The following is a 24,531-nucleotide window of genomic DNA, read 5'->3' as shown; positions in this document are numbered from 1 at the left end:
GCAATCTGTAGAAAGTTTTGCAATCCGTAGAAACAGTTATTTTTTTTCTGGTCACAATGTTCATTGTAAATATAATTCTACAATTACAACATGTTTAACACATGTTACAAACACACAAAAAAATATATATAGCAAAAAAGTCTTTTTTTTATGGACACATTTTTATCTTACGAATAAAAATCTTTTGCTTACAAATACAAAACTTTTTTTTACGAATACAAATCTTTTTTTTACGAATACAAATCTTTTATTTACGAATACAGATATTTTTTACGAGTACAAATTATTTTTACGAATACAAATATATTTTTTACAAATACAAAATTTGTTTACAAATACAAAATATTTTTACAAGTACAAAATAATATTGGCACTAAATTGATCTCCTGTATAGTATATAATCGGTGACACGCAGCAAGTTTGAAGTCGATCGGCCGGACGGTGCCCGAGTTATGCCTGGGACAAACAGACACACACACACACACACACATTCCTGCAATGTAGACAGATGTCACAAACTGAAGAAAAAAATATTGTTAAAGCTTAAATACTATTGGACATTTTATTCTAAGAAAAGAAAATACCCTGTTGCTATTATGACATGCCCAGAAAAAGGGTTAATTAAAATCTCAGCTGTCTTAACAATATATATGACACAAAATATGGCACAAGTTATGGTTAATACATTTATGGAAAGTTATGGAAAGATAAATATAAAAACAACAATGCACCTACATATTTACACATAGTATATCGGTGCAGACTACCTGAGGTTAGGTGCGCGAGCATAGGTATTATGTTAATATTTTAATAATGATGATTATTTTGTGGTAAATGTACTGCAAGTAAAAGAGGTGAACAGGGATGTGTTTCCCCCTATCTTCAGGCAAACATCACCTGAAGATATGTCAGAGTTTATGCTCACCCATACACCATACAAAACACACATACACACACAAGGAGGAAAAATATCTTCCTTTATATGAGAAATACAGAAAGTAAAATCAATGACCACATGCAGTCTCAGTTCAATGCCACAGGAAGTGTCTGTCATGTTTCCTGGTATATTCTCTGCTGTTTGTTTACTTGTATTTGAAGGTCTCTCGAAATGGTCACTCACGCTGAATGACCTCAATTGAAAGTCTGACTCAAAGCGTGTTCAGTCCGGGAAGCCAATGGGTTGGAGTGGCCGATCAGGGAAGCCAATTTCCCACTCGGTACAAACAAACCATCCAGGCGTCATAGGTGACGCCAGCTATTTGAGTGCACTGGAGTTGGGAAAGTCCCGGAAAAGACCAGGCCAGCAGTCACTTTGAGTGGCAGTTGGGGCAAACGATCTCCCACAACATGTATTTACAATCCTGTGCCTATCGGTACATAACCGTGGCTCAAGTTCGCTTGAGACGGCGCGCCTCTGTCGGTTCAAAGTCCACGGTTGTTGGAAAAAGAAGTGGTGGCAGCGGGATTCGACCCCATGAGGTGTGGGTTGGGAGTCTAAAGATTAACGAGGCAAGCCACTGAGGCCAGTGCTGCAATTTGGTATTTGGGCTGTATTAGAATGTGACGCCCACCGAAGGGGCTTCCCAACTCCTGTAGAGCGAAAGAAGCCCCGCCCAGTAGGGGCCCATCTCCTGTATAGTTCCATATAATATAGCATCGGTGACACGCAGCAAGTTTGAAGTCGATCGGCCGGACGGTGCCCGAGTTATGCCTGGGACAAACAGACACACACACACACACACACACATTCCTGCAATGTATAGACAGATGGATGTCACAAACTGAAGAACAAAAATATTATTATAGCTTAAATAATATTGGACATTTTATTCTAAGAAAAGAAAAGACCCTGTTGCTATTATGACATGCCCAGAAAAAGGGTTCATTAAAATCTCAGCTGTCTTAACAATATATATGACACAAAATATGGCACAAGTTACGGTTAATAGTCATTTTAATGTTCTTCCCCAACATGTGTCGATGGTCCCACTTACTGTGTGTGTGTGTGTGTGTGTGTTTGTGTGTGTGTGTGTGTGTGTGTGTGTGTGTGTGTGTGTGTGTGTGTGTGTGTGTGTGTGTGTGTGTGTGTGTGTGTGTGTGTGTGTGTGTGTGTGTGTGTGTGTGTGTGTGTGTGTGTGTGTGAGTGTGAGAGAGAGAGAGAGAGAGAGCTTCAGGGTGCTCATCTGTCTGACTGCCCTCAGGGGGCTCAAGCAGCCAGATGCTCACTGTGCCTCTGTGTGACTCTTTATTAAACAGTAACCAGTGAAGTGTGTCTCTGGGCAACAGCATGGACAATAACAGCTCCCCTGGAGCTCCTTTCCTGTCCTGACTGAACTCAGTCGAGCCTGATAAGCAGTGAGTCTTGAAAAAAAAACTAAAAAAAAAACTAAAAAAAAGTTCAGATGTTTGGTATTAGAGGTGGTGCTTCTCATTTAAGGTAGACTATGTGTAGAGGGTGAGTGCACATGGTTTTTAGGTCTGCACATTCGTGCATGTGTGTGTGTGTGTGTGTGTGTGTGTGTGTGCGTGTGTGCGTGCGCGCGCGTGCACTTGCAGTTGGATGTGTGCATTAAACCTCGGTATGCCTGCATAATGTGTGAATTAAGATTACAGATTACATTCTTACACATTTATTCATTTTAACTGCTGTCGTGGAGATGGGACGACAACCGATTCATATCGGTCGTTATTAAAACTAGAGTCATTGCCATGATTTTGGTGTACCTGTTCCAATGTAACATAAAATATAAAACATCAAAGTGCCATCAGTAGGATGGATGAAATGTAATCAGTCACAACAAAGGCATGTTTCAGAATCCAGCCATTCGTTTTCAACCTCAAGTGTTGCAGCCTCAAGGGTTGAATGATCTGTCCCTGCAATTTTCTCTGTGAATCTTTTCCTGGGATGGAGTGTGATGGGTTTTCCCATACACACTTATGAATGTCACAGGGCACTGTCACTGTGCTGTCACCCTTCCTGTCACCACTGTGCTGTCACCCTCTACGCCTCCGACTTCCGCTTCAACACGGACACATATGTCACTCCCAGTAGTTCGCTGGTAACACTTTGCTCATAAGGTACCCGTAATTAAAGATGGGGTGCCATGATATTTTTCAACCCTAAAACCTGATCATAAGGTATTATTATTATGTAAGGATTAAAAAAAAAAAAAAAAATGACAGTAAGTGTTAAAATGTTGTTTTTATGTGGACACGCCTCCAGTTCATTAAGTATACCTGGTTCTCACCTTAGCACCTCCTCCACCACCTTAGCACCACCCACCTGTCCTAGTCCCTCCTCCTCCTCATGCCCACGCCTGTTGTGTTATGATAATGAGGGGGAGGGTATGGCTTTGTGATGTCACTAAAGCGCTGTTTCTCTATTGGCACGTTTGACTCTCAAGGTTTCAGCCTCCAGGAAGAAACTCCAAATAGTCAGAGAAGACATAAAACACCATAAAAACACCACCGGGGGGCTTAATGAAGTTCTATCAACCTCATAGACACATGAAAAACAGAAAAAGTGCAAAAATATGGCACCAGCTCTTTAACACTTAATTTATGATTACTTAATACATTATTTAAGCGTTAATTAAGCGTTAATTAAGTGTTAATTAAGCATTAATCAAGCATGAATTCATCATGAATTCATCATGAATTCATCATGAATTCATGTATTAAGTAACTTTGCTTAACTAATGATTAACTAATGTAGGTTGGCAGAGATCATGGACAACTAGGCAATACATTGCTGGTCTGATAGCTATCAGTATTGTATATAGCAAGGGTGGGAGCATGTTGTTTTATTAACTGAGAAGGGTCAGGTCCTTCAGGGTGCTGCAGATGTTCTATCAGTCTGTAGTGTGTCTAGTGCCCTCTTGTTTGCAATTGCCTGCTGGGAGAGTTACAGCAGTGTTGGGGATACAAGCATTCTGAACAGGCTGTTGGGGAACAGTGTCGAAGCTGGAAGCTATCATGGGCAATTGAGCAAGAAGGGCGATACTGTATCATACTATCATCACTCATCAGTGTGTTCTATTCCTCAGTGACACTGGGTGTGGTCATTGTACTGATAATACTGTTGACACTGTATTGATATCAGTGTATTCTGTTGACACCCTGACGACACTGATTGTGTGCATTTGTTTCTGCATTGTGCAGGATGAGGTGTTGGGCATACTGTCATTATACTCATTCTCTCATTCATTGCTGGTAGTGTTTTTAGATTTTTATGTATTCGCCCCTGTCCGTCCATGTATCTCCGTCACCGTTGGACCGATCGGTGTGAAACTGTGCATGCACACTCCCTGGAGTCCAGTTGACACAGCCTATGGGTCTTAATAATAAACCACTTAATTGATTGCTGAACCCACGTGTTGCTCATTCCAACAAAACCATGAACGGTAGTAGAATGACTCAGCGTGTTTGGTCCTTTTACCACATTAGCTCAAAGTGGGGAAGTCACTCATTAACTCCACGCTGAGTGGCTTTGTTTTTCTCCCACACCCCCGCAAATGGATTTCAACATGTCAGACTGAAATAATAAGAGTGATATTTGAACATTTTCAAATGATCACAGCATCACAGTGTGAATGTACCTTCTACCTTGGAGATCATAACAAACAATAGATGTCAATATCTGACAAGCAGGTTACTTGTTTGTGAGCGAAAGTGAAGGGGAACAAATAGAGAAGTGATCCATTCCGTGTTGATATTTTTGGTCCAATTCTAATTAGAGAGAAAGAGATAGTGAGGGAGAAATAGCAACATATATATTTTGCTTATAGAGCCTCCTGCATAATTGAATTGAGATGTGCCATTTAGCCTAGATTATTTGTCTGTCTTTTTTCTATGTCTGCCAATGTTCTTTGTGTCTTGAATGGAGCCAGCTAACAGGGCACCATCAGCTGCCTAGCCTGTACTTGATCATAGTTATTACAGTGGTCCACCATGGGTACTGTCTGTGTTTGATTAAGTGACCGGAGAGACTAGAGGGGATAGATAGGGGAGAGAAGAGGAAAAAAAGAGAAAAATAGAAAGTTTGAGAAGAGGGTCAGGAAGAGGCAATGACAACAAGAGAGTGTGAGAGAGAGAAGGAAACAAGTGTCAGGAAAGAATGGCTCAATGCTCAATGGCGCACTTGTATAATCCCTTATGTAGATGATGTAGATTCAACTGACACATGCACACACGCACGCACGCAAGCACACACCCACACGCACACACACGCACGCACGCACGCACGCACGCACGCACGCACGCACGCACGCACGCACGCACGCACGCACGCACGCACGCCCGCCCGCCCGCCCGCCCGCCCGCCCGCACGCACGCACGCACGCACGCACGCACACACAGTGTTCGAGTGTTCTGTTACATTCACTGGAATTAAAGTTTCGTAACCAACAACCAATAGCATATAACACCTTCAATTTCACTATTACATGATTGATGAATGACAATGAAACTATGTTCTCTTCTATCTAGAAGTGGCCCAGATAGGCAAGTGTGTTTTTTTTCCTGCAGAGTATTAGAGAGCTGTCCTACTTTCAACACGCTCTTCATTCCCAGAGTGACTAAACACAGCCAAGGCAACAAGAAAATCAATGGATGTGTAGTGGTTTGTTGCATGGTGGGCAGCAGCTCCATCCCACTGGTGTCCCAGATACTGAAAGGGCAAAGAGAGCCGTGGAAGCATACTGTATGATGAAAGAACACCCATAAATGTCTGGTTTTTACTTCTATTTACTGTACTTCTGCTTTGCTTTTAGTGAGTCAAGACTTGGAAGCAGTGACTCAGTGTGGTTAGCAGTTATAAAAAAAGAAAATAATACAAAATATTGCACTATACTTTCTTCATATTATGGTATTTTTTTTAATATATATTTCAACTCAGGTCCTAAATTGTAGCTTTTGGTAGGCCTAATAGCACTGGTCTCAATTGAAACTGTCCATGTATCTTTATATTATATCTATATTATGTCCTGAGGAATGTAGTTTTTTTCATACTGTATGTATACAGAATGATGGAATGACAAATAAACTCAACCTTAAACCTTGAACCTTGACTCATTTCAGGTCTGACACACCAAACTAGAGCATCAGAACTATCAGAACTATTGACTTGATCTAGATGTGCAACTTTGGATGTTAAGATTACACGTGGGCTACATTTGAAAACATTATTAGTTACCTGCTGACCGAGGCTGAAGACAATGGTGACTTTGTGCCTTTGCTGTCAGGGCTCCTCAACTCTGTCAGGACTGACACGCCTGAAGAGCTCAGGCTTGCTAAATCAGTGTTTTGTTATAAATGACACTTTAAAACATACTTGTATCGAAAGGCCTTTCTATAATAAAAAAGAAAATAATACTTCTTGCTCATTGTTTTCAGTTTGTTTTGATAAATACTTTTTTATTATTATTATTCCTGGAACAGCAAGCAGTTCTATATGTGTTCTTAAAATTTAAATACAGATATTTTTTTTTATTGTATTTTTTCAGAGTAGCCAATTTTTCACTCCTTTTTCTTCCCATAGTCATTATGCTAATTAATTCCTCCTACTGCCTGCCACTGCTGTTATGCCCTCCTGGCTCACCTGCCAGTGAGGAGGAGGTTGAGTCATGGTCCTATACTGTATACTCCTCCTGCTCGACAATCTCCACTGACAGGTGCTGCCCCAGCCTGTAGGGACAAATATCAGTGACAGATATCTCTCTCCCTGGAACATGGGCCAGTTGTGTGTGTTCGTATCTGATGCTCGGCCAAGCTGGATGCATTGAGGTGGATTTGAACGCCCACACACACTCCTAGAGGTGGTGGGCAAGTACTTTACCCCTGCACCACTCAAGTGCCCCAATACTGACGTTTTCTGTCTGGAAATCTTAAGTTCTCCGACACATACAGTCAGTCAACCTTTTTGTCTTCGCCAGGCCGATGGCATGGGGAGACTATGTTTTTCACCCTGTCCGTCCGTCCGTGTGTGTGTCCGTGTGTCGGTCCGTCTGTGAACAGCTAATCTCCGGTACTTTTGGCTTGATCGCAGCGAAACTGTGCACACACACTCCCTGGATACCAGTGCAGAACCTCACAAATTTCTCACATGGGCTTGTCATAGCGCTACCAGGAGGCCGTTTTTTGCTAAACACATTTTTTTACAGTACTCCTTCAGATTTGATCAAAATTTCACGCAAATCGGTACACATGCTCTCTATAGTCATGTGATCAAGACGGCTATGTTTAATTTTTCATATTCCATCCTGACTGGCGAATTCCGAACATTGCTGGCCCACAATAACCTACCTGACCTGGTGGAGACCTGTGCTCCGAGGAGCACTTTTTATGTATTTGTTTAGTTGTTTAGTTGTTTATGTATTTATAGTGGGATCACAGTTGTTTTCTCTTTTTATAGGGCTATGCTGTTTTCAGTTATTGTTGGCAGTCATGACAGCCAGTTCCCACCTGATGTCATGTGGTAGTTCAGACTGCTCCACACCGTACTGAATAACTGCTAGCTTGCATAACGTCTTCAGATTAGGACTTAAATCTAAGATACTAACTGTATACAGGTCACCAGGTGTGTTGCATCTTCCAAAGATTATGATACGTTCTCCCACCATGCAACAAGCCATCCAATACCTACCACACAGGGATTTCCCTTTGGGCTCAACCTTCTTCCATGAGAAGGTCTGTGGATTGAATTTCCACAGATCATTGAAGGTCTGGTTCCAGTTTTCGCCACCAACTATGTACAGCTCTCCATTGTATGCAAAGGCTGAATGACCACTGCGTACTGCATGAAGCTGTACAGAGGGTTTGCTCAGCCAGCAGTTGGTCTCTGTGTCAAACACTGTGATATTGTTGTAGACGTCCCCCTGGCCCCCCCAGCCCCCAAATACAAACATCTTAGTCCCGTTGATGATGGCAGAGTGCCATGATGAAATTGGTGGCGTTCCTCTGGTGTTAATTAAAGACCAGACCATTGGGGTGGTGTCCAACTTGTAGATGTCATTAGTGCGTCCAGTCAGCTGGGTGTTTCCTCCATAAATATACATGACCTTCCTCAAGACACAGGCTGAGTGGTGGTACCTCTCCTTTGGAACAGTACCGGCAATATTGGGTTTGGACCATCTGTGGTTGTCAACATTAAATGAATAAAGCACGTTACAGTAAGGATATCCCCCCCAGATGTAGACAATATCTTCTACCAGAACAGCTGTGTGGCCCCTGCGCACGCAGGGAACCTCAAGGCGACGTTCTCCTCTTCCATTTGTCCATGGGGGCAACTTCCTCCAGCGTAGGGACACTGTGTTGAATATGTGGACTTCAATCTGATCACTGTTGTTGTTGTTATTATATCCTCCAAATGAGTACAGCCTGTGTCCAACTACCACAGCAACTGGGTAGTAATTCTTATGTCCTCCTTTCAGATTTATCGTCCAGTGAAACATTTCACACACCAGCACCACTTTGTGAATCAGCGCAACTAATTTACAGAAGAGGTTCCAGAAGTTGCTGGAAACAAATTGCCCTGCAATACCGACATTTAAAAGAACAATCTGATGTAATAATGATGTTGTGATATCATTGTGTGATGCCATAATTATATGGAATAGCTAATGACGTTACTCAACCTGAATGGCTATTTTAGCAAAATCTATGATTTGAATTGTGTCAGTACTATGACATCAGTAATCCATATTTGGGCATATTGTGATGAAGACACACTATCTGTGCGAAAGAATGACTCCTCTGACAGGATGGAGAATTATAATGTAGCTTTGTGATGCTGAGCTGGCCTTAGGACCACGCTTATTAACATTCATTCAATAACAACATATTAATTCTGCATTCCAGCAGCCTATATGAGTTCCAGTCTGTGCACTAGGGATATTTTAGTCATGCTGCTTCAGTTGAACCACATACATGAGTTTACTGATTACATGCATTTATTCTATTGCAATGTGACTGACACTTTGTTCATAAACATACAGACACACATGCACATATTGCGCACACAACACACACAAGGCATGTGAGTTATAGTTGAGTTGTGTTCCTGTAGGCTTTGTTCTACAGGAACACAACTCCACTATTAGGCCTCTCTCTCTCTCAGGCACTGTTTCAAGGCAAGTACTGGAAGCTGATGGTAGGTGGTGCTCCCAAACACTATTATGCCGGAGATTAGCTGCTCGCAGACAGACGGACACACGGACGGACGGACGGACAGGTTGCAAAACATAGTCTCGGCTAAGCCTTCGGCCTGCGGAGGTGACTATGTTTTGCACCCTGTCCGTCCGTCCGTGTGTCCGTGTGTCCGTCTGTCTCCGAGCAGCTAATCTCTGGCACTGTTGGCCCGGTCGCTGTGAAACACACACTCCATGGATGACAGAGCAGAACCTCTGCCCCCAACTTTTCAGATCGGCCTGTTATAGCGCCCCCATGAGGCAGATTTTGCAAAAAAAAATTTTTATATTACTCCTACAGATTTTGTCCAAAAGTCACGCAAATCGCTACACAGTATCTCTATAGTCATGTGATCAACACAGATCTGTCCGATTTTCCATATTCCATCCTGATTGGCTAAGATTGGCTTCCAAAGTTTGCAGGATTGGTCTGTTTTGAACAAAATGCCTCAAATCATGAATGCAGTGTGCGATTTCCGTAAAATTGCGCAAGCACATTCTCACTAGGCTGAGGAAAAAAATCCCCTTGAAAATGTTCAAATCAGCCTCATGGTGGCGCTATAACAGGCTGATTCTTTTTTACCTATAATTGCACCGATCTGCGTGAAACTTTGCACGCCTCTGCCCTGCATTTTTCACATTTGCTTTATATAGCGCCACCAGTAGGCCGACTTTTGTGAAACAAATTTTTGGATATTACTCCTACAGATTATGTCCAAAGATCACGCAAATCGGTACACAGTATCTATAGTCAAGACGGATCTGTCCGATATATTTCATATTCCATCCTAATTGGCTAACATTGGCTTCTATTTTGAACAAAATGCCTCAAATCATGAACGCAAGCGTGCGATTTCAGTGAAATGTTGCGCGCACATTCCCACTAGGCAGAGGAAGACATGCCATCCTTTTCACATTGGCCTGTTATAGCACCACCAGCAGGTACTGTAGATTTTTGCAAAACACATTTCTGGAACAAAATGTCTCAAATTGTGAGCCGTGAAAGGCCTGAGAACAAATGGCACCCTTTTCACATTGGCCTTTCATAGGGAGGCCACAATAGCCTACCTGACCTGGTGGAGACCTGTGCTCAGAGGAGCACTTTTTCTAGTTTTTCTTTCTTTTTCTTTTTTTACAGTCACACAAATTCTGAAGAATCAGTGTCTATTAGTGCAACATTTACTATGCATGTCTTCTCTCAACACATATTTTATTTATACATACATACATACATACAGTACATACATACTGTACACACACATATATATAATATATATATACACATATAAGTAATGTGATACAGTATGAGTCAGTGATATGAGTCAGTTTTCATGCTTTATTCCTTGAGCTTGGTCAGTTCATTCAGAATTGGATCATGATGCAACTTTACATAATATACACCACTTACACGCCTCGCCACGCCTTATTGGATTTTCTGCCATTTAGTATTTTCTTCAAAACATGCTTTTTGCTACTACTAACAGATTTAGTCCACAACTCACACAGATCCGTACACATTACCCCTGCAGTCATTTGATAAATATGAACCATTCCGACGATTTTTCATATTCCATTCCGATAGAGGCTACGATTGGCTAGTGGCCTATTTCACAAAGAAATTGCAAAAATCATGAACGCAGTATTCAATCTATACCAAATTTGGGTCCCACATTGAGGAGCCTCTAAACATCAAAATTGGAAGCCCTACAAAGCCAAAGTGCAGTAACTACGGAAACAAAAATCACTGAAAAATGGGTTTAAAAGTGATTCAGGGGCACGGTGGGGCAGTCGGTAGCGCTGTCCCCTCACAGCTAGAGGGTCATGGGTTCGATTCCCACCGGGGACTCTGTGGGCGTGTCTTCTCCTCCGTGTCATCAGCGCCCATACCCTAGGAATAACTTTCCAACCAGTGTTTCCTTGGCACCGGGTGAAAAAGGCACCGGGTGAAAAAGGCACCGGGTGAAAAAGGGTTACAAAATCGTGGGATTTTTTTATTTTTTTTATAAATAAATAAAATTGATTCAACTGGTCAGCCAAATGAGATATCCGCATATAAGTGATATTACAATAAATGTACATCTGTTCTTGAGGTAATTGTTCATGCCCCAAATCACGAAGGCTAATTTGACCTTTGGAATACACAAATAAGTTGGTGTGTCCAAATACGTAGTCACTGCACTTTGGCTTTGTAAATGTTAAAAATGGCATCACCAAATTAGGTACAAATGTTCTCGGGAGTCATGTGACAATGAGCGTCAAACATGGTTTTGATATTCCATAATGTTTGCCTGCCCTGTAATTGGTTCAAAAAATGTGTGGGCTGGGCCTATTTCTTCCAAAAATGATGCTAATCACATGCTATCCCCCCCAGCTTCCTCATGACCTGAGGGCTGCAACCCATGACTTACACAGCCCTGGATAGGCAACCCAGTCTGGTGGACATATGTGCTTTTCTAATTATTGCCAGACCCAGGGGGTCAGGCCTACATGAGGCTTTGTCGGTCCCTCTTTTCCTCCCGGTCAATGTTTTTCCTCCCGGTTCAACGTTTTTGTCCATATATGGTGCTTGCATGTCCCTCTTTTTGATTGGCCAAGCTTAGCGTGACGTAGTGCTCTGTCGGCCATTCGGATTTCCGGCCATTCAGATTTCAACCACTAGGGGTCTGGCAGTACCAGGTCCCCTGGTTCCCTTGTATTACTACATTTGCTTATTATTAAGCAAATCTCAGCTTCCTGGAGTGAGTGAATTACTAATTTCTGCTCGATTCTAATGTACCCCCACATACCAATAAGTGTTCAGTCATGGAACGGTTCTTATAAACATACTAAACAACCACATCAGATCAGGTGACCTCATTCTGAAGAAAGAATGACTTCCTTCTCCTCCAATCTCCTTCTCTGTACAGTGCAGCCCGCAAACCTGTGTTATCTAAAAGAATCACGTTGTTGACTAAATAAAAAAACATAATATTGTCCGATCATTTGTATCCTGTATGTTTGGTTCCCAGACTGTGTGCTGTGAGACAACTGTATACAACTGTAATTTTTTTTTTTTTAAATGTGCTATATCCGAATTTTTTGTTGACATTTCATTACCCAATACGCAGGCAAATCCTATACCCTAAAAATACTGTAGATATTTTAATCACTTCCAATCCGGCATCCCTATTTTGGGCATATCTTTATAGGCAAACAAACACACACGCACGCACGCACGCACGCACGCACGCACACACACACACACACACACACACACACACACACACACACACACACACACACACACACACACACACACACACACACACACACACACACACACACAGACCAAATTGCAATAGCAAACATAGCCAATATACAAGCCTACAATGTTTATTGTGAGATTGTAAGATCGGCTATTTTTGCTATGAATACAGTGTACCTTGAGATATTCCTTGGGCACAAAACGTTTGAAAACCACTGCTTTGGGATTCACAGTGAATACGCTCTATGCACAGCAGCCATAGTGTGAAGACATTCACAGGTGTTACCAATGATACTAATGAAGGCTCTGTTCCATTCTTATCAAACAGAGTCAGGGTGCTGATATTGTGCATGTTGGTTCACTGGATACACTCTGCAACACCAGTGGGACTAAAATGTGGGTTCAGGGACCCTCATGGCTCCTTAAGGGGTTTCCAAATGGCCCGTTACGGGTGTGTAACTCTGAGAGTGTACAAATGGAACCAAATGGTTCCATTTGTACGCTCTCAGAGTTATGAGGGTCGTGGAAATGGAAAAATCACACCCTGTGTGAAGTGGGCGGTGTCTTGCTAGCTAATCACATTACTGAATGGAGTCAACCAATCATGTACAAAGAATAAATACATTTATTGAAACACTCTTTATGATGGAAGAAACCATAACTTAAAAAAAACAAATTTATGTTTTTTTTTAAGTTATGGTTTCTTATATAGGGCTATGCACATGTGTCATGTGACACTGGCCAATCACAGTCCTGAATAGACTGTAATTGGCCAATCACGGTGCAGGGTTAGGCGGGGTCATTTTTGGCCAATCACAGCGCAGGATTTGTTGTACAAATATCCAAACCTCACTTATAGGGGCGGTTTCACCGCCCAAAAAAACTGAGAACCACTGTGCTACTCTAAATGGAACAGAGCCTTCATTAGTATCATTGGTAACACCTGTGAAGGAAGTGAAAATATGGCTGCTGTGCATAGGGCCTATTGAGAATTCATGTCAGAATGTGACTGATGGTTATAATGTCCTTTTGGGGTCCTCGTCAGACGTCCTCAGACAGACCTCCGCTGGTTGTGTGAGTGCGTCCTGTTGACAACAATGTCCTGGTACATCTTGGACCTGAGGAAGCGCGGGTAGGAGTCTTTCTCCATGAGGCTGTAGATCTTGGCCTGGATCTCGTTGAGGCTGGCTGGGCTTGGCTCCTCCAAGCCCTGCTTTGTCCTCGCTCTGGTGTGGCAGTCAATATTCACCTTGATGGTGAACAAATGAGAACTCATGTGTTTTGCTCTCAAAACCAGTGGAATGCAGACTTCATTGTGTTGTCGATAAGCATCGAGCAACACGACACAGGCTTGTATGAAGTATAAAATAGCCTTTATTATGCTAGATAACAGTCCATTATTCTCTTCACTATACTGTATTTGCAGTGGTGGAAAAAGTACTAAAATGTTATACTTTTAAGTAAAAGTATCAATACTGCAATATAGAAATACTCCGTTACAAGTAAAGGTCCGGAATTCGTAAAAGTAGAAAAGTATTGCCATCAAAATGTACTTAAAGTACCAAAAGTAGAAAGTAGTCATTATGCAGAATGTCCCATTTCCTTTTGAAAATAGCAGATCTACAAGCTCACAACGCGTCGCATAGCGACACGTTGTGAGCTTGTAAATCGGCTATTTTCAAATTGCCGAAATATATGTAGAGTTAATGTATCTTTAGTGATAAAAATCGAAATCTAAAAGGTAACTAGTAACTAAAGTTTTCAAATATTTGTAGTGGAGTAAAAGTACAATATTTGCCTCTGAGATGTAGTTGAGTAAAAGTACTGAAAATTCAAAATACCCCACTAAAGTAAAAACAGTACATAGTAGTTGAGTAAATGTACTTAGTTACTTTACACCACTGGTGATTTGAGCAGTTTACATAGGGAATTATTTACAATGACTTTGATAATAAGCAGTAGCCGCACACCCCTACCTCTCTGGGTGCCTTAACATCAATGAACTCCTTATAGATCTTGTTAGCTTTGGACACCAGCTTGGCCGAGTTCTTGACTTTTTTATATTCCTCACAGGCCATCCAGAACTCAATGTTCTCATCACTGAACTCGGTCTTGAGGAAGGCCCTGAAGGCAGCCAGGCCATCTGGAGAATGGACACAATGAATCAGGTAGTGAGAGAGCGAGGAGGAGGCGGTAAAACATCAATAACTGTTACAAAAGTGATGGATATATCACACAGCATTGGCACTGCGTGTTCTAAGCAGCACGGCGTGCCTGCTGCTCTGCTACCGGTGTTTTTCCAGTATTCGATCATGGGGAACGTGCAGCAATTTAATGTGCATTCTATACACCGATATTGTCCTGATACGGGTCACCCTCATGTTCCCGGACACAGGAAACTGTCTCCCACGAATGGAACACAAACAAGTCATCACACAAGGCTCTTGTCAAAGCCTTATGTTTTTTTTCTTCTTGTCTTCATCACTCAAGATAAGTGATCATCCAAGGATAACAAGGAGGGAGGGCATGTTTTCCTACTGGCCTGTGTCATGGTGGCATGCTGTTTCCACATTATTTTTTCTCCTCATCGGGTTGGCTTTACAAAGGGTTAGTCGCTGCATACAGAAACTATTTGTAGTGAGATGATCGGCGACTTTACCCTAAACAAGTGCTGTATTAGTCTAATAAGAAATAAATAAATGTTATTTTGTTTCATTTTCTAATTAAGGAATTGCAAATAAGGACAATTAACAATTACTGGCCATTCTCATTTAAATGCCCTGATCTAGAAGAAGAATTCAAATTATTTACACAAGCAAAAACATTTATAGTAAAACAATACTTTATATCTCATTCAAAAACAAAAAGTAAATACAAAAAACCCCAAACAAATTAATTGGTATTTGGCCACTCATGCCCGCATCTGAAATATTTTCGTGCTAGGGACCCCTATACAAGATTTGTGTTCCAAAATCTACAACGTTTTTCAATATCTTTGGAAAACAGCAGCCTCAAGGACCCCTGAGGGTCCCCGGAGCCCACTTTGAGAACCCATCGGCGTAGACAGGCTATTTGGCTCAAGGCCAGTCGTGAAAATACAGTTAGCTACAAAGCACAGGAAGTGTGAGGATGGTTTAACTCATTCAATCCGGGAACGCATCTGTGTCATTTTTGATTTATTTGGCTATAAAAATAGGCTATAAAAATAGCAGATATACAAGCTAGATATACGAGCTTGTAGATCTGCTATTTTTGAAAAATCGTGAAAGTTTGTGCAAATCGTTGAACACATCTATTTTTAAAGTGAACTTAATGTTCGCTTTAAAAAAATTATATTCAAAGATTTGCAGAAATCTTGCACCCATTTTCACGATAAAAAAAATAAATAGCAGATCTACGAGTGAGCTTGTATATCTGCTATTTTTGAATAGGCAAATAAATCGAAAGTGACACAGATGCGTTCCCGGATTGAATGGCTTAAATCAATTCAGGGGGAAATCTAATTTAAAAGCAAGAACATTCTCTACTGTACGTCCTAACCTGGGAACAACAAGCGGTAATGTCCTTATTGCTCACACTACTTATGTGCACAGGTAAGTGGTGCGTGCACGTGTCTATTGTCGGTGTTGAGCGGAAACCTTGTATGTCCAATAGGCATGTAACGATATATTGTAAATCAATTAAAATTGATTCAAACTGGTGGCAATTGAAATCGGTTTAATAGAAAATGTACTCGCGATGCACAGATGCAAACAGCAGGAAAAAAAGAAGAAAATGCAGGATCTTTGTAAGAGAATTGATACAAAGAGTTTTCAGTCATTTGCTACTGTATTGAAAAGAGGATAAGACAAAACACAGTATTGTAAAAAAATAAAAAATAAAGAAGAAAATATTGGATTTGTGTAAGAGAAATCATTTTAAAACGTTTTTTTGGTCATTTGTCTGGAAACTAATTTTGTGTAAAAGAAATTGTGAAAAATCGTATCGTGAACCTACTGTAGTATCGTGATTTGAATCGTATCGTGAGTTGAGTAATCGTTACATGCCTAATGTTCAAAACCATTACTTCTCAGGAAAATAACCAGTGTTCCAGTGGATCCAACATAGTTATTATTTAGTTATAAGCTCTTGTTAATACTTTTGTTTGGTTGAATCCTACTATCAATCTCAGTCCGTCCGGCTGTGCGTGCGTCTGTAGTTCACTTATTTTGAGAACCGTCCGTCACCGTCACCTCGATGGGGAGTGCCGTGGCTGGAGTCGAGTCAGTGGGATAGGCGGTTGTCAAGAATCACGATGCATGCCTATCTTGGGATAGATAAGGCATGAACGCCACAACAGATGTGCCCCAGAAATGCGAGTGGAGCCTCTGGCAAGCATTACTCTTTAATCATTTAAAAATATATACTTCTCAATATCAATCTTTTTACCGTGCCAAACTTTATATAAAGAAGAAGTTTAAATGTAATTTAGCAGGCAGATTGGCTGCACTTATTCCCATCAGGCATTGCCGTGTCAGCAGCTGCAGTTTATTTAAATCAATACCGTAATGAATGAATGAAAGTGGCCCAATATGTGATTTTATATATTTGTATTATATGTTATGTAATAATATATATTTTTTAAAGACTCAACTGATCCTCACTGACTGTTCTTAGCTATTTCAGTAAAATTATTTAGTAAAGCACACGGTAGCTTATGGTGACAAGCTATCAAAGCTATCTGTGACCTGATCTGCCTGTTCCGGGATGTGAAATAAAGAGGGGACAGAGAGAGCAGACAGCTTGGTTTCAATGCATCACACAGCAGCCTGCTATTACTTGACAAAATTGTCATTGTCAATGGTGTCCCTGAAGCCAGCAAATTTTGTCATAGTCTTTTGAATAAAATTCCATTTCGTTTTAGTCATCTGAAATGTTTCAGTTTTTGCCTAGTTTTAGTCGACTAAATATCATAAAATTATAGTCGACTAAATGTACAGTTGATTTAGTCGACTAAAATGTATCTTGGCGGTGCCTTGATGGCGTCATAATGGCTAATTGTCTCCGCCAGGCCGAAAGGCATGGCGAGAGAATATGTTTTGCCCCCTGTCTGTCCGTCCGTCCGTGTGTGTGTGTGTGTGTCCGTGTGTGTGTGTGTGTGTGTGTGTGTGTGTCCGTGTGTCCGTGTGTCCGTCCTGTCTGTGTGTTAGCAGCTAATCTCCGGCACCGTTGGCCCAGTCGCTCCGAAACTTTGCACACACACTTCCTGGATGCCAATTCAGAACCTCTGCCCCAATTTTTTCACATGGGCCTGTTATAGCGCCACCAGGAGGCTGATTTGTGCAAAACCCATTTTTTTTACATTACTCCTACAGATTTTATCCAAACGTCATGCAAATCAGTACACAGTATCTCTATAGTCATGTGATCAACACGAATCTGTCAGATTTCCCATATTCCATCCTCATTGCCTATGGTTGCCTTCCAAAGTTTGCAAGATTGGTCCGTTTTGAACAAAAAGCCTCAAACTATGCACGCAGCTTGCGATTTCCGTGAATTTTCACACGCACCTTCCCACTAGGCCGAGGAAGAAATGCCACCCTTTTCACATTGGCCTGTTATAGCGCCACCAGCAGGTCTAATTTAGCAAAACACATTTTTGGAACAAAATGCCTCAAATCATGAATGCAGTGTCTACTGCCGTGAAAGACCTAAGAATAAATGGCACCCTTTTCACATTGGCCTATTATAGCGCCACCAGGAGGCCAGAATAACGTACCTGACCTGGCGGAGACCTGTGCTCCGAGGAGCACTTTTTCTAGTTTTACACTTGGTTGCATGCAGAAAATAGCTGATCTACAACAGCGCTACGCGTTGTGAGCTTGTAGATCAGCTATTTTCAGAGTGCAACACCCGAGCGCAACTAAACATAAAATGACTTGTCTTTTGTGTCTTTTTGTCTTTTTGTTCTACTGGATCTCTTCTCCACTCGTCCCTCGTCCACATTTTGGTCTAGTTTTTATTTGTTGACAAAATTGTAAATATATTTAGTCATAGCTTTAGTCATCATAGCTTAGTTTTTATTTAGTTTTCGTCAGTGAAAAAAAGGTAGTTGCCGAATGTTTTTCGTCATAGTTTTAGTCGACGAAATCGACACTGCCTGAAGCTCAGTGCATATGCATGTGTGAATGTTTGAGTTTGTCTTATAATATGTATGAGGACTGTCCTGTGTGACTGAGTTTCTTGTATGGCCTTGTGTGAGCATTGTGTGTATATGTACTGTATGTGTATTTGTTTGAGCAATTTTATTTGTACAGAGTGTACATGTTGTCCAAGAGGAAGATCATAGCTAAGTAGTACTTAGCTATGATGACTGCACAATGAGTCACATACACAACAGTACTTAGTAAGTAGTGTACTGTTGTTGTGTATGTGACTCATCGTGCAGTAAAGTCTCTAACCAGAAATGAATGAAATACTGTAGGATTGAAGGGAGGAAATTGACGGCACAAATTGACTTGTGTGAAAAATAGAACACATTTAAGAAACAAAGAAAGGCATGTTTTATTATTAGTTCTGAGTAGCTCCTTTCTTAGTAATGGTTGTGAAGATGGTCAGTGGTGACCTTGATGTACAAAGATACACGGCTACAAATTGAAGTTGAGCAGGGTTCAACTTCCAGATACAACGATACAAAACTACGAGGTGTGGGCCACATGCGGCCCCCACCTTCACTTAATGCGGCCTGTATGTTAATATCGGAATGCTGATATATTATTGATTTCAGCTGTTACAATTCCAAACATGCAAACATGACCGACTTTAATTACATGTACTTCAGTCTATATTAGTAGCTTAATGACTATAAAAATTCTATTGTCTTTTTTATGTCCAATGTATTTGTATTTAAGTTCATAAAGTTAAGTATAACATGCATTGAAATTGCATTTCAAATGCATACATGCATTTGAAATTCAATTAAATAAATACTTTTCAGGATTCCAATAAAAAAATAGAAAAAATAGCAGATCTACAAGCTCAAAACGCGTCGCGCTGCGACGCGTTTTGAGCTTTATAGATCGGCTATTTTTGCTTTACAAAAAAAGTGAAAATATGGAGATGAGAGGTTTCTGCCCGTGGCCCTCTGGAGTGAGTGTGGAAATATAGTGGCCCTCTCCATCATCAAAGTTGCCTACCCCTGTTATAGGTTAATTAATGGTTATTGGTTAATAATGGTTGTTTTTGATCAACTCCAGTTGATCACCGCAACAGCTCAATCTGATCACCCGGTGGATCAAAAAGAGGTGGTTGCCCATACCTGTTTTAGGGAGTCTGATATCTCTGACAGTTAAAGTATTATGGTTATACTAGGAGGAAGATCTTTTTTTTTAAAGTGTACAGAAAGTGTTAAAATTATGTTTTTATGTGGGCACACCTTCAGTTCATTAAGTATACCTGGTTCTCACCTTAGCACCTCCTCCACCACCTTAGCACCACCCACCTGTCCTAGTCCCTCCTCCTCCTCATGCCCACACCTGTTGTGTTATGATAATGAGGGGGAGGGTATATCTTTACTGTGTCATTAAATGGCTGTTTTTCTATTGGCACGTTTGACCCTCAAGGTTTCAGCCTCCAAGAAGAAACTCAAAATAGTCAGAGAAGACTTAAAACACCATGAAAACACCACCAGGGGACTTAATGAAGTTCTATCAACCTCATAGACACATGAAAAACAGAAAAAGTGCAAAACCATGGCACCACCTCTTTAACTTTTTAAACTTACATTTGTGTGAGAGGAGGAGATCAAACGATTTTGACCATCGGACAACCTCATCTGTCGACAGTCTGGTGGAAATAAAGACATAAGGCGATATGGAAGAGGTCAAAGCACTGTTTCTATGCATATTTAATGGAGATACAAATTTGTATTCCCTTAATCGATAGATTAATTGATAGAAAGCTAAATATATCTTGTGATTTACACATTACAAAATATATACTATTTTCCTCAATCAAAGATTTATTGTAACATGAATAAGAAGCAGGCAGGCATACAGTGATAGTAATAACCACAGGCAGAAATACTTTAGCACTGAGGTAGAAACATCATGATCACAACAAAACCCTTGAAAAAAAGCCTCAAATCTATAACATATTTTAATTAAATAATCCAGTATAGACACTTATATGATTGTTGTACCCACTTTTGGCATCAGAGAACACGGTTGAAGTATACCAAAATGGTAAAGACAAATATATTGTCTCAAGGTAATTCCTTTTTTTTTTTTAACAGGTCGTTCAATTAAGTCCTTGCGGTCTTGTTTCAAATGAGAACCTGTGAGCAATTAGGGGTTAAGAGTCTTGCTCAGGGACAAATTTCATTTCATCGACACATATGCTGGCGTGGCCTGGAATCGAACCTGGGGCAACCAGGACCTCTGGCTCCCTAGGCGGGCTCACTAACCACTCAGCTATGGCCGCCGTGTTGTTATTGGTTTGTGTGCCTCTTTATAGCAGCAAACAGAAACAGTATAATTAACAATAAACATAACAACGGCAATAACTGTAATAACGTTAATAAAAAATAACCTGAGGGAGCCATTCATATTTTACAATAAAACCCTTGAGAAGAGCACCAAACCTAATAAATAAATAAAACAATCCAATGTGATACCTACAAAAGTGTTGTACCCCCCTTTTGGCATCAGAGAACACAATTACATGTACCAAAAGGGTAAATAGAAATATGTATCGTAGTCTCAGGGAGTTGTTATCAGTTTGTGTGCTTCTTATTCAATAGTCTTCGTTAAGAAACTAGCTTGAGAAACGACTGTTATCTCTCTATAAATTCATTGATGGAATCTTCATCAGTGTGTCGGTCTGTGTGTCCACCATGTATCTATTTATCTATAAACGCACAAAATGTCATTATGTCTGTCAGTCTGTCTGTCTGTCTGTCTGTCTGTCTGTCTGTCTGTCTGTCTGTCTGTCTGTCTGTCTGTCTGTCTGTCCCCATGGCCGTGTTTGGGCATAAACAAGCTAGGCAAAAAAAAAAATCAATAACTTTTAGTTTTTTGTAAAGACAATACAAGCCTATTGGGAAATCAAACTTTTATTTAATACAAAAATGATTTTCGGGCTGTATCGTAGTAATGACACTGAGTGGCTTGAGTGGTTCAATCTCTGTTTGTTTGCTCAACTTGCTGTGGTGGGGAGGGGGGGTGTGGGTGAAGCAGCGACCTCTGATGTCACATCAGCTGAGTTTGTTTGTTTTAGACGGTAAAGAAAGAGTAGCCCTCGACTACGACACATGTTGTCTTTCATTTTTTATACTGAGATAAAGAAGAGAGCAATATGTGTGTCTACGCATATCCTGGAGTAACAGACACCGTGCGACAGGATGACTCACTCTAGGGGGAGGGGCATGCATTCCCAATGGGCATCGATCCCAACAGGCCTAGTTTAAATAAATGTTACTAGCTCTAAAGAACTATTCAATACCTAAACCAAACCATAACCTAACAAGATAACCTGTCCACGATTCCTATTCCCTTTGGATTCCTAACTAATAACTACACATAAGTTAACCATATGGTGTCCAGCAGTGCGGTGGAAAAAGTACTCACATTTTTTACTTAAGTAAAAGTATCAATACTGCACTGTAGAAACTCTGTTACAAGTAAATATCCGGAATTCGAAATTTACTTGAGTAAAAGTACAAAGGTATTGGTATCAAAATGTACTTGAAGTACCAAAAGTAGAAAGTACTCATTATGCAGAATGTCCCAAGTTTTCAAATGTATAAAAATTATTTGAAAATAGCAAACAGTGAGCTTGTAGATCGGATATTTTCAAATGGCCGAAATGTATATAACTGTAGGGTGGTTCCTGTATGTTTTGTAGTAATAATAAAAAACTAAAAAAGTAACTAGTAACTCAAGTTTTCATATAATTGTAGTGGAGTAAAAGTGCAATATTTGCCTCTGAGTAGAAGTAAAAGTACAGAAAATTGGAAATACTCCAGTAAAGTAATAATACCTAGAAATGTTACTAGTACTTGAGTAAATGTACTTAGTTACTTTACACCACTGGTGTCCAGGAACCATGTCAGACTCACTTTAGACACCTGGCTTTAGTTTCCTGGGCGGGCGGCAGGAACTCAGAGAAGTCACTATAGGAGTCGGACTTGTTGGACAGACAGCCGAGTCGGGTCTTCATGGTGCTGATTCTGCAGGGGGATATAATCATTATATTGCCAGTTAAATCCATTTCTGAAAACTGTTCTGATAGTTTAGCACTTGCCACTCGCAGGTGGACGATGACTTTGCTGAAAACTTCTCTCCCCCCACTTTTTTGGCCAATTAGCTCCGTGGTTGACCCCACTTAACAGGCATTTCACTCGAGAAAAGGCCTTGGGGGTCATCAAAATCAGTCGGGTTCATCCTATGTAAAGCATGAAGGTTGCCAGCAAATTCCATTGTAATCCTGGCATTCATTTTCAAGATATCTTGTTAAGTGTTGGATGGAACAATGGAGGGACTGAAAGACATCACCATCCTTATAGAGCCCCGCTGCTATAGCAGGGCTAAAAGTACATGTTAAAACCCATGTTCTGATATCGTATGTTACCAGGCATTTACTGTATATCAAGTAGCTCTTCGGGGTGCAGGCTGTTTATGGATCAGGTATTTAATATAGTAACAGTAGCTGACCTTCCACATTAAGTTATAATTATTCTGATGCCTGACCAGATGCAGGGAGATACGGCTCACAGATAGTCTGCATGAACACAGGTTGATGCAGACAGACAACAGGTGCAGCTCTGTAAAGAAAAGGACTTGCATGCATAATCTCCATCAGAGTACTGTTAGTGGATAGAAGAATGATGCATTAGCAGATGAGAGGCAGCTGCACAGTATATGTCTATATGTCTCACAACTCTCAATAGGATGCTGTCAGAGCAGCAGCATAGATGCTGGATTGTTTGGAGACGCTTATTTTCACCTGATGCCCTTCATCTGTCCAGATATCAGGTGCATGTGTGTGTGTGTGTGTGTGTAAACCTTTTTAGCTTGATCGACATAATACTTGAGCCTCTGTCACCTCTCTCACTACCACGCACACACACGCACGCACGCACGCACGCACGCACGCACGCACGCACGCACGCACACACACAAATCCAACAAATCCAAATCTGCCAGGCTGCTGTGCGCGGCATCCTCCGCCCTGCATTTGGTGCAAACACGTGCTTCTGCTGAGCTATTTATAATTAAAAAACGAAATCCCTGACAAAATCCATCTAGTCAGTGGGACGCAAAGCTTGTTCAGCCATGCAGCAGTGTGACGTGCGTCTAATGCATCCAACTTCTGCAGAGATGCCCATTGGGGCTGGGGATGCAAGAGGAATCTGAATTGTTAAAAGTTGTATGTGTGCGTGTGTGCGTGCATGTGCACGCGCGCGCATGTGTGTGTTTGTGTGTGTGTGAGTGTATGCGTGCGTGTCTGCCGTGTGTGTGCGTTTGTTTGTTTTGTGTGTGTGTGCGTGTGTGTGTGTGTGTGGTGTGTGGTGTGTGGTGTGTGAGTGTGTGCGTGTGTGTGTGTGTGCGTGCATGCGCGTGCGTGTGTGTGTGTGTGTGTGTGTGTTCAACCGTGCATCATATTAACTGCATTGCAGTTATTTTTCGAATGCCTTCCCTCTACTGATTGCTGCTTTTTTCAACAGATGCACAGATAAACGCTTCAATGAAAGCATTTGAGTTATTACAGCTACTGCAACAAATATGTTGCAATTAAAATACTGTACATTGCCCACCAGAAATATTATCCACCAATGTGTGTATTTATGCATACATGTACATTCATTACGTTGAATGTGTGTGCATGCATTTCAAGTACTAAATAAAATAACTTTCAAGCGCAGTTCAGTTCGTTCCTTATAACACAAGAGATAACCCATGATCCACACAGACAGTCCTTTACTGTCTTGACTGGCAATGATATCATATGGATGGAAACTGTGCATCGCTCACAATGCATCGCGACGCATTGTGAGCTTGTAGATTGGCTATTTTCAAATGGCCAAAATATATATATGGGGCTGAAGTGGTTGCTGTATGTTTT

General features: G+C 41.1%; 1 protein-coding gene across 1 annotated transcript; it reads right to left on the bottom strand.

The window, feature by feature from the left end:
• Positions 1–13,480: 13,480 nt before the first annotated feature.
• Positions 13,481–22,626, bottom strand: rgs8 (regulator of G protein signaling 8; the record flags this gene model as incomplete). The annotated part of the gene is made up of 4 exons (XM_080431722.1): positions 13,481–13,678; positions 14,406–14,572; positions 20,192–20,253; positions 22,526–22,626. The coding sequence occupies 4 exons, from the start codon at positions 22,624–22,626 to the stop codon at positions 13,481–13,483; spliced, it is 528 nt and encodes a 175-aa protein (XP_080287848.1).
• Between the last annotated feature and the right edge of the window lie 1,905 nt (positions 22,627–24,531).

The sequence above is a fragment of the Gymnoscopelus braueri genome (genome assembly GCF_963280865.1).
Source record: "Gymnoscopelus braueri genome assembly, chromosome: 6".
Taxonomy (NCBI): Eukaryota; Metazoa; Chordata; class Actinopteri; order Myctophiformes; family Myctophidae; genus Gymnoscopelus; species Gymnoscopelus braueri.
Note: the sequence above shows the minus strand (reverse complement) of the source record. Positions and strands in the feature narration are given on the sequence as shown.